Consider the following 15,769-nt stretch of genomic DNA (forward strand, 5'->3'; position numbering starts at 1 on the left):
TAAAACGTTATAGGTCAATGACGTGACCTGACCTGAAAATTTTGTTAGTGTCAAAATGACACCTAGATCAACCGATCTTTAGCTGTACAAGTAAAGTGGTCTTGTTTCACACCATTCGGTTTGATAGCCAGTAGCGGCGGAACACCTTCAATTAAAGGGAGGGGGGGGGGGCACTGCCGACTTTTGGTCCCATTCTTTCCATGCAACACCCATAGGGCTAATGTTAAGATGCCAAAATCAAAGGGGGGCACGGTGCCCCGGTGCCCTCCCCGTTCCGCCGCCTATGTTGATAGCTCATCCTGAGCTCATTTCGTAGGGAAACTGACGCGCTAGTTGCATTTGATCAAATTTGTGCGTGACAAATATGTAGATAACATAAAGCAACGTCAGTGGTGTCCCACACTGTTCTACATGCAGTGCTTTCGTCATTTTCAGCAGATGATAGCATAGCTGCAATAGCAGCCAGGTATGTGTGTGCCGCGTTCAGAGGGTGGCCGCCCGCGCTGCGCTGCCGCGTGCCGATGCTGCCGGCCGGCGCGGCTTGGCGGCCGTGAGATACTGTCCGGCTCGTGAGATACTGAGATACTGTCCGGCTCGCACGTCTGTCCAGGTGCGCCGGCAAGACGAGTCTGCAAGGTCGCCCGGCCGGCCGACCCCGGCGCCGGCTCCAGCACAGTGAAAGGAGGACCGACCCATGGGGGCGCGCGGCGCCGCTCAGGGGGCGGGCTACACTGCCGGTCCGTCGCCAGTGACCAGCCGGCGGCGGCAGAGGCGACAGGGCCGCCAGGTGCTCCCAGGACAGCAGGGAGGACGGACAGCGAGGACCGCGGAGCTGTCCCCACAGCTCGGACTCGGGCGGTGAAGGTATGGGGACGGGTACTCTGGGTGGGGACGGAACACACGGAATGGGACGGGACGAGATACGGAAAGAGACGGGGCACGGGATATGGAGAGGATAGTTGAAGTGGGGCGGAGATGAGGAGCAGGGGACGGGATGCAAGGCATAAGAACGGTGTGACCAGGAGTAAGCTTGGAATAGGTAGTATTCTGTTGGCAGTGGTGAGGGAGCACTCCGACCAAGTTCGACCAGAGGCAAGCTCGGAGAAGCTGCAGTGCGCTAGCTGTGTGTAGCAGCGCACCTTGCATATATTTTGCGAGTCATTCATCACGCAGGACTCTCGAGGTGGACGGCGTTTACATAGAAACGGTGGCAGCTGCGCGGCCGAGGGCCGGGAGTGCGGCCACTTTCTGTCTGCCGGGCGTCTGTCACTGAGCCGAGCCACTCGGCTAGCACGGTACGACAGCTGCGCGGCACGGTGGACCGGCCGGCACCAGGGCCGGCACCGCGACGTGGGCACTCACCGACGCAGAAACTGCGCCGAACGAATAGCGAACGGCGTCGGTCCGCTGCACACTCGGGCCGACCATCGTCTGTTCCGCAACCCTCCGATAGCACACATCGATCCGGGGATCCGCTGGCCTGTCTAATGCGTCTGAGTGCACATTTATTGCCAAGTGAAATCGTCAACGTTTCTCTCGCTAAAAGCCAATTTAATGCCTAATTATGTGCCATTTATGGTCAGGACGATGCTACCAAATCGTTTAAAGTTAGCATGATAAATGATAAGGGTGGTTACTTGGCTATATGAGTAAAAAATATTTTTTATAAGCTTTCATAATTGGATCCTAAGGGTACCATCATCTTTATTGGCGCTGAAGAATGGAGTAACTAACACATACAACTGGGCACTGGCCACTGTGACTGTTTAATGAACCTATCGCCCATCGCCCATCGTCCCTCGTAACTACGCCACTCAGGGCTCAGGGCTCGCTTCATCGTTATGTCATTGCGTCGAGAATATGTCATGCTCACACACTTTAAAAAATGAAGACAAACAATACTATATATTTATATAATACCTTCATATGTTTGGTCATCAAAAGTTGTTTTTTTCTTTTTATATGTAGGTAAAGCAATAAGAGGACAAACAACTTTATAATTGTGCTTATTTTTAATCTTATTATTTTTATTTAGATAGATAGTAAGATATTTATTTAATATTTAAGTTAATTGTCGCTTTCAAAATCAGTGGGTTATCACACATTTGTCAGCCACACTAAAGTCCCTTATAAGTTTGATTGTCCTTGGTGCAGAAGATGAAGTGTCTACAGAGCTCGTCAAACTATAGCCGTGGCCTTGGCAGACCGCGTCTGGATCCGGCGCCCGTCAGCCGACGTGTCAGCAGTTGGCAGATATATAGCCGCCACTGTCTCGTGTTGACAGGTGCGGTCGAAAACAGCAGCTGCCAGTGCTATCGATTCTCTGTGGTACGACACAAGCCTACACAATTCGCGAGCTGCTTCATGGAATCCCAAAACCACAAAAGCATCAAACAGGACAGTGCAAAGGGGAGAGAGTCTTTTTTGTCATTCAGAGTTTTCACGGCCACCTTCAAAGACAATGAGAAACAAGGTTGTTTTTATTTTGTGTAGGCATACGAAGGAGGGCCCACACATGTGGCCGGTCAAAATAAGAGACTTCAAGTCCCAGGACGAGTTACCTCTCGGAGCTCAGATCAGCAAAGAGAATTGATTATTGACCATTGCATATAGGGTGGAACATTGCCTTCCCTAAATATAAGTACCTAATTAGATGCGCGTTTTTATCTATAAGAAACTGTCCAGACCTTGACCATGCAGCGATTGGTACCCGATTTTAAGGGGCTCCGGTTAACTGGTGGCCTCTAAGGTCAGGTCAAGTGGCCCAAGGTATGTGTTGTATTATGGTCCAACCCCCGCACGGCTGCTGGCCGCGCCTGCGCGCGCCCCTGCCGCCGCCACCGCTGGCCGCCCCGGCTCCGTGCCTGTGAGCGCCTCTGCCGCCGCCAGCTGACGGTGCGCGCCGAGCGGCATGACTGGCGCGGGCGACGAGGCGCGGCGCTCGCCATACTTGTTTCTCTTTTGGACACTCTTTCGGCCTGAACGTATCGCAGTATAATAAATCGCGTTTTCCATTGATTGTGTGCTCTTTCACTTGAAACGAACCAAAACATAACATGGCGCGGTCGGTTTTGTAATTACGTGACTGAGCAGCTTACAGCGCGATGAAGAAAATTTTGATTCAAGAACTGACGGCGCTGCTGGAGAGGCAGGCGGAGAGAGCCGCCGAGGCCGACAAGCGCCTGGAGCGTTTGGAGAGGCTGCTGTACAGAGAGCCCTCCGCGGGGACCGGGACGGGCACGACAGCCGGAGTGTCAGAGTCGGGGGCTGAGCGAGGCGCTGAGGGATCCGTTGGACCAGCTGCCGCCGCCCGCCGGACTGTCTGCCTGCCGGCGTCGGCGACTCCGGCCCCGCATCTGAAGTCAGCCTCGACGTGCAAAGCCCGTGTCGAGTGCAGTGTGCGCGACAGTGAGACAGGAGCGGTGAGCAGGCTGGAGGACTCTGAGCCGACGCTCAGACACGCCGTGACAGTGGGGGAAACGTGGAGTGCCCATGTCACGTGCCAAGACCTCTGCGGCACCAAGGGACATTTCGTGGCCCACCCGTCGGCCTACAAGAGGGACCGCAGTCGGCCGAGTGTCGCCCATGCCGCCGCCGCCACCAATCGTCAGTTTCTTGAGCGTTGCCCTACCTGTGGTCGTCGCCAGCACGCCGGCGGAGACATGTGTCGCGCCGCTGGCGCCATCTGTCGTGCGTGTGGCGAACCAGGACATTTTGAGGTGGTATGCCACCAGAGGGCGAGCACCACGGCCGATCGTCCAGTGGCGACATCTGCAGTGACGAGAGTACGAGACTCTCCGGGGGTGGCGCTAGTAGCGGTAGCCGCCGGCACCGCCGTGTCACCGCCGCCGGCGGACACGGGCCCAGCCGGGCACACTGCGCTGCAGCCCACGGAGCTGAGTGACGCTGCTGACGTCCACGGAGCCTCGCCGCCGCCGGCGGGGGGCTGGCCAACGCAGACAACGGACAGCAATGAAGCCCCGGACAACGCCGTGTCACCGCCGCCGGCGGACACGGGCCGAATCGGATGTGCTGCGGAGCAGCCCACAGAGCCGGACGGAGCTACGGGCGCCTACGGAGCCTCGCCGCCGCCGGCGGGAGGCATTCCAACGTGCAGCACGGACGGAGTGTACGGAGCCTCGCCGCCGCCGGCGGGAGGCCAATCGGTTGCCACCGGCGCCGCCGTGTCGGTGCCGCCGGCAGACACGGGCCGAGGAGCCGGCCGTACCGCGGCGCAGCCCACCGAGCCGGCTGGCGCGCGCGGAGCCTGCCCGCCGCCGGCGGGAGGCTGGCCAGCACAGACCATGGAGGCAGCCCCCGGCGTGTCACCGCCGCAGGCGGACACGGACCGAGCTGGATGTACCGCGGCGCAGCCTACAGAGCCGGCTGACGCCCACGGAGCTTCGCCGTCGCTGACGGGAAGCCTTCCCACGCGGACCAGCCATGGAAACGAAGCCGCTGGTGACGCCGTGTTGCCGCCGCCGGCGGACACGGGCCAACCCGGGGCCACTGCGGTGCAGCCTGCAGGCCCGGATGCAGCGGCTGTAGCTTACGGAGCCTCGCCGCCGCCGGCGGGAGGCCTACAAACGCTGAGCACGGGCCGAGGTGCAGCTGCCGGCCCCGCCGTGTCACCGCCGACGGCGGACACTGGCCAGATTGGGTGCACCGCAGCGCAGTCTACCAGGCCGGCTGCCGCCTACGGAGCCTCGCCGCCGCCGGCGGGAGGCCTACCCACGCGGACCAGGGACGGAGGTACAGCCGCCGGCTACGCCGTGTCGCCGCTGCCGGGGGACACCAGCCAAGCCGACTGTTGTGCGGCACAGCCCACCGAGCTGAGTAAGACTACTGACGTCTACGGAGCCTCGCCGCCGCCGGCGGGAGGCATGCCAACTCGAAGCACGGATGGGGGCCCAGCCGCCAGCACCGCCGAGTCGCCGCCGCCGGCGGGCACCGGCCAAGCCGGCTGTAGTCATGCGGCGCAGCCTACCGAGCTGGCTGACGCCTACGGAGCCTCGCCGCCGCCGGCGGGAGGCCTGCCAGTACGGAGTGGGGACGGAGACCCGCCCGAACAAATGGTAGCGGCTCACGCCGCCGCGCAGCTCCTCCATACGCCGCAGAGATGCGTGTCCGCCGGTGACAAGTCCGACCGGCGCGGTGACACGAACCTCGGTGACACCACCCTCCACTCGGTCGAGGTGGTGGATGACCTGCTCGGTCCGACCGTCGATGACGAGGTGTGGGAGGACGCTGAGGACCCGCTTCACGCAGCTGCCGTCGCAGCTATGCTCGCTGAGCGGGATACGGAGTGCGACTCGCGTCTGCCGCCGCTCGTGGCCCCGAGTCTAAGGGTGACCAGAGCCGCCGCTGACCGCGACCCGTGGCCGCTACCGACACCAGAGCGACGCCTGCCGCGGACCTCCCCGTGCGACGGCGGGCGCGTCCGCTGCAAGAAGCGCCCGAGACGCCGCGGAAGAGAGCGAAGGCGCCGCCGTCTGCACCGCGCTGCGGTGGCCTTGTGCGCCCGGACCCCGGAGGGTCCGCTGTGGCGCCTTGGAGTGAAGACGATGTGATCGTCTTGGGGGGAGGTGTTGTATTATGGTCCAACCCCCGCACGGCTGCTGGCCGCGCCTGCGCGCGCCCCTGCCGCCGCCACCGCTGGCCGCCCCGGCTCCGTGCCTGTGAGCGCCTCTGCCGCCGCCAGCTGACGGTGCGCGCCGAGCGGCATGACTGGCGCGGGCGACGAGGCGCGGCGCTCGCCATACTTGTTTCTCTTTTGGACACTCTTTCGGCCTGAACGTATCGCAGTATAATAAATCGCGTTTTCCATTGATTGTGTGCTCTTTCACTTGAAACGAACCAAAACATAACAGTATGGGTTCGGTTTTTGACAAATAACTTCACAAAAATGGCGGCAGAACCGTGATTTGAACAGCATCGTGTTCGCCTTGCTCAGGCGCGTCGAATGTTATAGTTTTTGTTTGGGTGAGGTCAACTTTAGGTGTTGACCTCAGGTCACGGTCAGGTCAGAGCCCCCTAATCCACGAACTCGGTTGGAGAAGGTCATGTCGCATGTCATTCGATTTAGCATGTCTTCGCGAGCCCATCGGTGGCTGTCCCGACCCGCTAGCTTAATTTGATCAGGAGTTATTGACGAAAAACTCTTATGACCATAGTGACGTCATAAATGACGTCACGCAAGGCAAAAATGAAGCATCAATACTTGCAAGGAGCGCATGAAAGCACGATTCCGTGTGGTTGATATAGTTTAAGATCGTTCCCGGTGCCAAAATAGCTTTTTTATTTTTCCCCGTTGACTTATGCATAATGGCGAGGTCACGAAACTGACCTGACCTCATGTTACCTTTAGGAAAAATCCGAGATATACAAGTTGTGAGACCTCTAATGGATACTAGATCATGTAAATTTCATCTCCCTGTAAAAGCTCCTCTGGCACTGAGGGCGTTCCGAAGTTGCGACATCTGAAGACCGTGCATAGGTTCACTAATGACGTCAGTGAGGTCAGTGAGCTGATCTGACCCGAAAATGCGGTTGGCGTCAAAAGATCCGGCTGGAATCAAATATCAGGTATGCCAAGTTTCAGCTTTCCATCGCCAGCGTGTTCGGAGCTGTCGCGAAAAAAAAAAACGCCGCCCCCCCCCCTCGGCCGGAAAGGGGTAATGTGCGATCTGAGGGTGCAGTGGATGGATTGTAAACGTTTATTTTTTAATTTATCGATTCAGAAACCTCACCTCACCTCAATGCCGTACACACACGATCAGACCTTCACTGGCTTGTGCGATAACTAAATGGAAGGAGTGGGAGTAGCTGAGGGCTCCACATGAAATTAAAACTGAGTGTGGGAATCCCACATCTACTTTTTTGGCCTACCATCGATTTCCTTTATCAGTGCTGTGTACCTGATTGTGATAGCCGATCGTGTATGATTTAATGTCATTTAATGTTTATACGCGTTTTTACCCGAGACCGTGGGTTCGATTACATGCTGAATTGCTGCAGCTACTGCATCGGTTATACAGACCATACGCGGTGGCCGGTGGGACCCATCTGATCACGGGATGCAGATGCGAGACCAGGGCCACCCGCCTATGCCCCTCGGTCACGGAACAGAACTGGTTTGTACTGGGGATCAGCCAGCCCGAGCAGTCCTTGCAAAACTGCCCCTCTAAATTTATGGGTCATCTCCGCCCTCCATCTACACTACAGCTCTCGTCTCCGCCCTGTGGTCCCGCGGTGCCGGTCCCTCGGCGGCAGAGCTCTGAGCGGGGTGTGTGCGGTGATGTCAGCGGGTATGCGTCCTGTGACGTCACTGAGTGCAGATGCAGGTGCGGGCCGGGTAATGGATCAGACTGAGAGGGGAGCGGCACGCCACTGTACCCCTGCAGCGACCAGCGGTGGCAGGGACGGCGGCCGTGCGTGCAGGCGGCCGCACGCACCGCTCTTCAAATATTTGATATTCAGGTTTCATCTGAATTCCACAATAACTGAAGCTAATAAAGTAATAAGGTTGCTATGTTCTCCGTCACCTTTGCAGGTGAAGGGCAATCCCTTGTGCACCGCTGCTACCCCCGCAATTAGCATCTGCCTAATCCTTCGTGCACGCGCGCCCCTTCCCCCTCCTCCCCGCCTCGTCCAGTGAACGAAGCCCTGGAGAGCGGTATGTACCCCACGGCTCCCCGTCCACCCCCTAACCCACCGCCCCCCCCCCCTGCCCAACCACCCGTGCAGTGGGCGCACCCACTGCTCACTGCGGCACATAGCCCAGTGGCCGGACGGGTGCCAAGCCCGGCGTCTGCCGAGCGCTCTCCTGTCGCCAGCAGTAGTCGGACGCTGGTGCAATGTCTGGCAGGCCATCGCTCCCGTTGGGAAATGTGTGGCGAAGCTGCAGGCGCATGCAGAACATGCATGTGTGTTAGTCAGATGTCTCAGATGGACCTTTGCTGGCGTCGGTTTGAAAGCATTCTCCGAGCGCTAAGCCGCCACAAATCGGACTATCGTTTGCGATTGTGCAGTATCGGTGGACGAATATCGGTTTCCAAAGCGACATTGCAATAGTGAACGGTGCCTGTAAATTGTAATCCATCTCAGTACTGTAGGTAGTTGCTTTGCCACAATGCTCACGATGATGCTCAGCTGAGCAGGGATTTGCTGGAGACAAGCGGACCATTTTGAAAATGTTTGGTAATTATCAAATGAGGTTCTTTTATTAGTACCTACGCATGGGGTGATTCGGAGACATATTTTAAAGTAAGTTCAACGTGCACATCGCTGAACAAAGTTCGCCTTTTAAAGACTGAAATAGGCGGATGCTGACGTCCATAAGTGGACGTTATGAGCACTTCATTTTTTTTTTTTTTGCAGTAAGCATGCCAATTTTGAATCATAAAATGCACGGACTCTCCCTTTTACAAAAGTTGTAGCAGTTTTTGAGCAAATAATTAGAAGGTAAGCATTTCTTATCGCACTTCTGAACGGGCACACAATGAATAAGCACATCGCAAGTAAGTCTCGAGTAAAGCGGCGATTGTTTTTCCTTTCACTCAAACATTCGTAGAAGGGATTGAATTAGTAGTCCGTCTTTGCGGCTAGCATTTGCTGGCGCTTAGATAAGCATGGGTCGATTCGAACAACTGATTCATTCTACACCACCACTTGTAACCAATTATTTCGTTATAAAACACTTATATAAAATACGAAAGGCTCATTCCAAACACGAATGAGCTGACAAATATGATATGGGTGACAGAAAGCTAATACATAATAATAATAAGTTATTTAAACAACCTTCGTCGATCTTTGCGAAATGTTGTTGCGCTGCGCTGATCGATGTTTTACTTTTAATTATGCTGGCAACCGTCCGACTACCAACGGCAACCGGTCCGGAGATATAAGCACTCGGGTGCGTAATGTGTATGTTTAAACAGGGAAGTTAACGATTTTCTCTGTATAGCTGCCTTTCATAATTGCCCCTCCCGTTTGTTACAGGTCCGACCGTCGGCGGCTGAAGCACCTGCGTCTCTGCGTATCAGCGTTACCCATCGGCATGGTCTCGGCCGTCGCTCTGTCGGTGCTGGCGCTCACCCTTTGCGCCGCGTCGGCCGCGTCGCTTCAGCCAGCTCAGGTATACATCATGCTGCACACATCGCTACTCAAGTCAGATGCCTTATACCATCAAAGCATAGTCCCACGCGCTCTTTAGGTATTTGCCAACGCTTTTATAAATAAGCATAATTTATCGCGCCACGTCGGTTAACTGATCTGACTCTGACCAATTATCCAGGATGCATGACCAACTAGGTATCAAAGACATCTGACCAAATGTCCAGAGTATCTGACTAAGTATCCAGGGCCCAATCTTACCAATGCCGTGAATAGGCAAAATGCCGTGAATGGAGCCCATTCACGGCAACGGCATATTACCAATGCCGTGGATAGCTATTCACGCCATCTCATTCACGGCATGCGGTCGATGTTTATCCACGGCATTTTGGCAGTGCTTTAAAGGAAACAGTTCACTTTCCTGAAATTAGTACCTATTTTGCTATGAATTTACGATTTTTTATGCTCAAAATGATCAGAAAATAAAATAAAACCTTTTTGTAAAAACAATTATTTTCTATATTTTAATATAGCACGAACTATATTCTACGTAAAATAATGTTTGACGCGGAAGCTTATTACGCGTTGACCAATCATATTGCGTAGTTCAAACCTACGCATGCTGCATTAGCTGTAAGCAGCATGCTGATTGGCTGACGATGACGTGGCTGCATTCCTGTGCAAGGCACACATTCCTCTGCAAGGCACTCTTTTCGGAACGAGAAATGGAATATCTTCGTCTAGGGTGATCGTTGAGCCGTAAAAGCTCCTGATTTGTGCTAGTCTCAGCTCAAGCTACGAAACTGCTATTCCAGTTCAAAATCCCATGTTAAAAGTGAACTATTTCCTTTAACATGGGCAGTGGCACAAGCTGCCGCGAGAGCGGCAGAACAAACGCAAATAATCAGCTGTTTGCGCTGTCGGTGGCCGTTCCATTCACGCCACCTTTTAGTGCCGTGAATGGCGGGTGTTGTGAAAGGGATAGGTCGCTGGGAGGATGTTACTATGCATTACAGTGGCGTATCTAGGATTTCTCTCAGGGGGGATCCGCAGTCAAAAGGGCCCTTGACTGACTGGGTTGAAAGGGCCCTTAAGTGGCAAAAGGGCCCTTGAAGCCTGAGTTGAAAGGGCGTTAGCCCGCGCCCCGTAAGGGGGGGGGGGGGCGAAACGGCCCCCTGTCCTCTTCCGTAGCTATCTCCTAAATGACTGCAGATATCGCCACCAAACTTTCAGGACCTCTCCGGGCATCCATTTTACACATTGTGACCTTTTTCCAGAGGCTATGATAGGTTGGCCGCAAATACGTCAGAATGACGTCATGTTCTGCCATTTTCGACCCAAAAAAGGTTTCGCAGGAAGAGCTATCAGGCCTACAGAGCTGTAGGAACATGAAAATGTTCCGATATAAAAAGTGTACAATTAACAGGCTTAGGTCAAATCTGAGCACAGTTTACAGAAAGTGCGTTAAAAGAGCTTTGTTTGTTTTGTTGCGTTGGACCCAGGCCCTTTCGGCTTTCGGTCTGACAGGCCATTTCAGGGCCGGAGGGATGATAGGAATTGAGGGAGACATTGGTCTGGGCGGGCACCTTGGTGAGTCACTGGGGCTGAGCCTGTCCAACAGGACAGGCCGACCAGCCTCTCAAGTGCTCACTGCACCCGGTTATGAGTGTGCTTCCTTGGGAGCTGCAGTGCGCTCCAATGGGAGCCGCCCGCATGGAATAAAGTTGCCCGTCCAGGTCCAGCCCGGATCAGGGGTTGCGGCATGGAGGAGAAGGATTTGAATGTCCTGAGGATGGAAACGGCGAAAGGGGTGTTAAAAGAGCTATTAACTACGCTTTTCCCCGGTACTGTAGCTCTATTCATTTACGAATCATGCGGTGGTTTGTTGAAAATTGTCGAAATTGGACCTGAAAATTGGCGAAATTTAACCTTGGATGACCTATGTGAACTGAATTTTGAACTGATCTAAAAAGTGACAGACGTAATTTCGTCATTATTGTTTGCTTGCGTCCCTTCGAACACTGCCTTAGGCGTGTTGGTACGTGGCTCAGAAGCCGAGTTATAGATGCAGGGGTGCGGAGCCGGAGCTGGAGCCGGAGGAGCCGCCGGTGCCGGCATATTTTGCCTGGAGCCGGAGCCGGAGCCGGAGCCGTGAAACAATATAGCCCGGAGCCGGAGCCGGAGCGGTAAAAAAGGCGGCGACTCCGGCTTTTTTTTTAAGAGGAAAACATTATTGACCTAGTTCGGTTTCACAGTGCCTGCAAGGCAGTAAAATATGTGGTATTCAAAATAGCCTTGTTATGCAAATACAGAAACAACGTGAACCAATCCTTCATCTTTTCTTTTCCACCCGTATTTATTTGTATAAAGGATAAACTGAGTACTGGAGTCGAAGCCGGAGCCGGAGCCGGAGCCGATTTTTTTTTCTCCGGAGCCGGAGCCGGAGCCGTCTGAAATTTCCACGCCTCCGCATCCCTGGTTAGAAGGACCCTGGCCGGGCGGGGGGGGGGGCGTGGGTGCCACCACATCGTTTTTTTGCGACAGCTCGGAACACGTCGGCAGGCAACAGAGAGCCAAAACTGGGCATAGCTTCCTGACCTTTGATGCAAACCGGGCCTTGTGACGCCCGCATTTTCACGGAGGGCCTCTGGTCGTCTTAAGGACCCTCTGTTACCCTCAGAGGGACCCTCTGATGGCCTCTGAAGACCATCACTGGCCTCAAAGGGTCCTCTAGTGGCCTCCATGGACCTTCTGGGTACCTGAAAGGTCCCTCTGTTTTCTCTCCAGGGGCCCTTTTTACCTCAAAAGGTTCTCTTTTACTTCAAATGACCGTATGTTGGTCTAATACATAAGGCCCCTAGTGACCTAAAATAGCCCTCATATCATCTAAGGTGACCCCCTGTTTGCCTTAGAAAAGAGGTGCCTCCGGGTGCCTGAGAGGCCCTGTTTGTGTCCCAAAGGGTCCTTTGCTGGCCTCATAAGGCCCCTAGTTGACCTAAAAAGTCCTCTGATTGTCCAAGGGTCCTCTGTTCGCCTCAGAGGGCCAGCTTTTTCCTCAGAGTGCCTGATGACCTCATAGAGCCCATAGTGGCCTGACATAGCCTTCATATCAGCCCAGAGGGCCCTCTGTTGCAAGGCTCAAGTGGCCTTCTCAGAGGGCTCCGACTGCCCTGTGACTGACAATTGTCCACTCTTATCCCTCTTTTGGGTGACCTTTTCCCCCTCTGACACCCAAGCCAAAATACAATTTTGGGACACTGACTCCGAGGGCCAGTTGATTTTCAGAGGGCCCTCTTTGAGGTGGATGTGAGGGCCCTCTGTTCGCCTCAGAGGGCCCTCTGGTGGCTTCAGACTTCAGAGGACCCTATTTTGGCATCAGAGGGCGCCTCTCTGTGGCATCAGAGGGCCCTCGGAGGCCTCAAATGGCCCTATTACATCTCAGAGAGCTGTCTTTGACCTCAGAGGGATCTTTGTTACTTCTTTGTGGTGTCTAAGGGGGCCCTCTGGCCTTTGTTCGCCTCAATGAGCCTTAAGGGGTACTCCGATGACTTCCAAGGACCCTCTTTGATCTCAGAGGGCCTAAACCTCATAGGGCTCATGATGGTCTGACATAGCCTCATATCACCTCAAAAGGCCCTCCAGTGGCCTCAGAGGGCACTTTGTGACCTTTGAAGGCCCTCCATTCGCCTTAGAGGGCCCTCTTTGATCTCTTTGATCTCTTCGATCTCAGAGGGCCCTTTGTGCACCTCAGAGGGCCCTTTGGTGGCCTCCAGGGACCATCTTTGATCTAAGAGGGCCGTCTGGTGGCCTCATAGGCCATAGGGTACCTTGTGGCCTGACATTGACCCTCAGAGGACCTTCTGTTCGTCTTAAGGGCCCTCTGCTGGTCTTAGAGGGCCCTTTGTGTGCCTGAGAGGGACCTCTATGTACCTGAGAGGGCCCTCTGTGTGCCTGAGAGGGCCCTCTGTGTGCCTGAGAGGGCCCTATGTGTGCCTGAGAGGGCCCTCTGTGAGCCTGAGAGGGCCCTCTGTGTGCCTGAGAGGGCCCTCTGTGTGCCTGAAAGGGCCCTCTGTTTGCCTGAGAGGGCCCTCTGTGTGCCTGAGAGGACCCTCTGTGAGCCTGGGAGGGCCCTCTGTGTGCCTGAGAGGACCCTCTGTGTGCCTGAGAGGGCCCTCTGTGTGCCTGAGAGGGCCCTATGTGTGCCTGAGAGGGCCCTCTGTGAGCCTGAGAGGGCCCTCTGTGTGCCTGAGAGGGCCCTCTGTGTGCCTGAAAGGGCCCTCTGTTTGCCTGAGAGGGCCCTCTGTGTGCCTGAGAGGACCCTCTGTGAGCCTGAGAGGGCCCTCTGTGTACCTGAGAGGTCCCTATGTGTACCTGAGAGCCGAGAGGGCCCTCTGTGTACCTGAGAGGGCCCTCTGTGTGCCCGAGAGGGCTCTCTGTGTGCCTGAGAGGGCCCTCTGTATCCTTCACAAGGTCCCTCATTGGCCTAAATGTGTCCTCTAATAATCCTCAAAAGAGTTCTACAATACTTTTTCTTTTAGCGAATAAAATGGGAAGTGGTCAAAAGGGCCCTTGAAGTCATTTCAATTTTTTCCGTGTTATAAAAAAAAACTTTTTTTTCTAGGCTCCAGGGGGGATCCTAGGACCCCCAGGGTCCCCCCTTGGATACGCCACTGCTATGCAATACTTGACACTATTATTTTTTTTAAAGTAAAGAATTCTTCATATAATGCCCTTGACATCTTAGAGCGACGATTACACGCATAGTGATTATTTCAAAAACATTATTATTATTATTATTATTATTATTATGTCAAACATCCACCAACCACAGAACAGTGGGCATTACGGTGGCATAGCACAAACAGACGCACACATGAATACAATTTCACACATATTCATATATGAACACATAATCGACTAACACAATATTCGGCGCAGTGTGAAGCAATCCATACGCGGAGATATAAATAACCATGGCCCAATCTTATAAACGCCGTGAAATGGATATGGCAGCACTCTAAGGCTGGATATATAGTACGCAATCTTATAAAGCTCTGTGAAATCGAAAACACGGCACGCTCTTTACGGTTTTGGTAACCGCCAGTTTTGGATGTGCCGTAGAATGATTTCAGCCGTGAGCAGCTGTGCACATCTCAAAACACCGACAATCATCAGCTGTTTGCGGTTTCAGCGGCGTCCATTTCACGCCAGAATTTGTGGCGTACTTTGGCGAGCTTCTCAGACAGACTAATTGATTTAAGATAAATTCCATGTTTTTATGATATAAGTATGCAATAATTTACATTATGATAATTTTAAGATTAAAACATCCTCTACATATTAACTCATGATTTATTATAATGATGCTTATTATACAGACAGCGATCAATTTCAAAATATGTATTTCCAGGAACTAAATGCACACTTAATAAAAGACATAAAAACGAGTGTTCATCGTTATATGACTTTATTTTTCAAATTAAAAGGGGATTTTTAAGAGGATTTTAGCACCAGTAACCGTCTTAGATTTTCGGCAGCCACTGTATTATATAATCGGTACGGGTCTTTAGCCTATTCTCACGTCTCACGTATGACACAAATAACGGGCACTTCATGGCTTCTGATTAGATATTTAAATTGATGAAGATATACCTTAGTTTGTTTAAAAATTGTAAATGCCTACTCACTATTCGTATTTCCTCACTTTCTGTTTGGCACAGTTACTGATCAGTGATCAATCTGTTGTTTCTCTTCCTGCATCTCGATCTGACTTCTGAACCAAGTGTTTTTCTTGATATAGCTTTGATATGTAGACTGGGTACTTCAATCTTTTGAGGAATTGCTTTTTAGCTTTAGGCTAGGTAATAGGTACCTATGCTTGAATAAGAAGGAAAATAAGCTGTAACTTGACCTAATTTAGTTCATGTACGTAATCTTCGAATTTTATTAGCTTTATCTTCAAGAAGGAAAATTTCAAGAGCTTATGACAAGAAGGAAAATAAGCTATAGGTATCTTGAATTGATCCAGTTAATGTACGTATCCTGATGCTCTTAAATTGTAGGAGCTTCATTGTCAACGGCATTACTTAAATTACTGAAACAGTAGCCGAGCTATAATTAAATGACTATTTAAACAATTCTTTAACAAATTTATTGCAATGCATTAACAGCAAATAAATGCAAATGATAAGTAGAAGAAACACTTTATTCACTCGAATTTCTGAGCGCGAGAATGCCCTCGCTGAAATTTATTTGGTCGGCAATCCACTTTTCAGGAGAATTCTTCAAGCATGTTTGTGTTTTCCATAGTTTGCTATCACGTTTTCCATAAATAACTTATTCATTACACATATGTGTGTCTCTGAAAGAAATAAATGCCCCATAAAAATTAAAACACATAACTTTTGCTGTTCGCAAACAGTACGCATAATTTCCAATAGCGACGGCGACAAGACATTGACCAATCACGTTGCGTGTTTCCTGCTGACGTTGATTTGTACTGTGGGCAAAATGGCGTGAATAGAATTACCATACTATTCTCTTTAATGTAACGGAAGTTGGCACAGATTCAGCACAGATTCAGCACAGCACAGATTCGGTAGGGGGAAAAAAGGCCCCGGTAGAGGGAAACCTTTATAACCCGTTTTCCCCT

At 52.7% G+C, this 15,769-nt stretch overlaps 1 protein-coding gene across 3 annotated transcripts in view; it reads left to right on the forward strand.

Moving 5' to 3' along the window:
- Positions 1-696: 696 nt before the first annotated feature.
- The window catches only part of LOC122368703 (xaa-Pro aminopeptidase 1-like), a 65,940-nt gene continuing 50,867 nt past the window's right edge, over positions 697-15,769 (forward strand). The window contains exons 1-2 of one of the 3 annotated variants that reach the window (XM_043342902.1): positions 697-864; positions 9,004-9,139. In XM_043342902.1, coding sequence (XP_043198837.1) covers positions 9,062-9,139 — 78 coding nt within the window. In that variant the 5' untranslated portion in view covers positions 697-864; positions 9,004-9,061. Of the gene's footprint in view, positions 865-9,003; positions 9,140-15,769 lie in introns of those variants that run through there. The other 2 variants (XM_043342901.1, XM_043342899.1) reach the window with 2 other exon arrangements.

The sequence above is a fragment of the Amphibalanus amphitrite genome, unplaced genomic scaffold (genome assembly GCF_019059575.1).
Source record: "Amphibalanus amphitrite isolate SeventyFive unplaced genomic scaffold, NRLGWU_Aamphi_draft 000969F_arrow, whole genome shotgun sequence".
In the NCBI taxonomy this organism is placed as follows: Eukaryota; Metazoa; Arthropoda; class Thecostraca; order Balanomorpha; family Balanidae; genus Amphibalanus; species Amphibalanus amphitrite.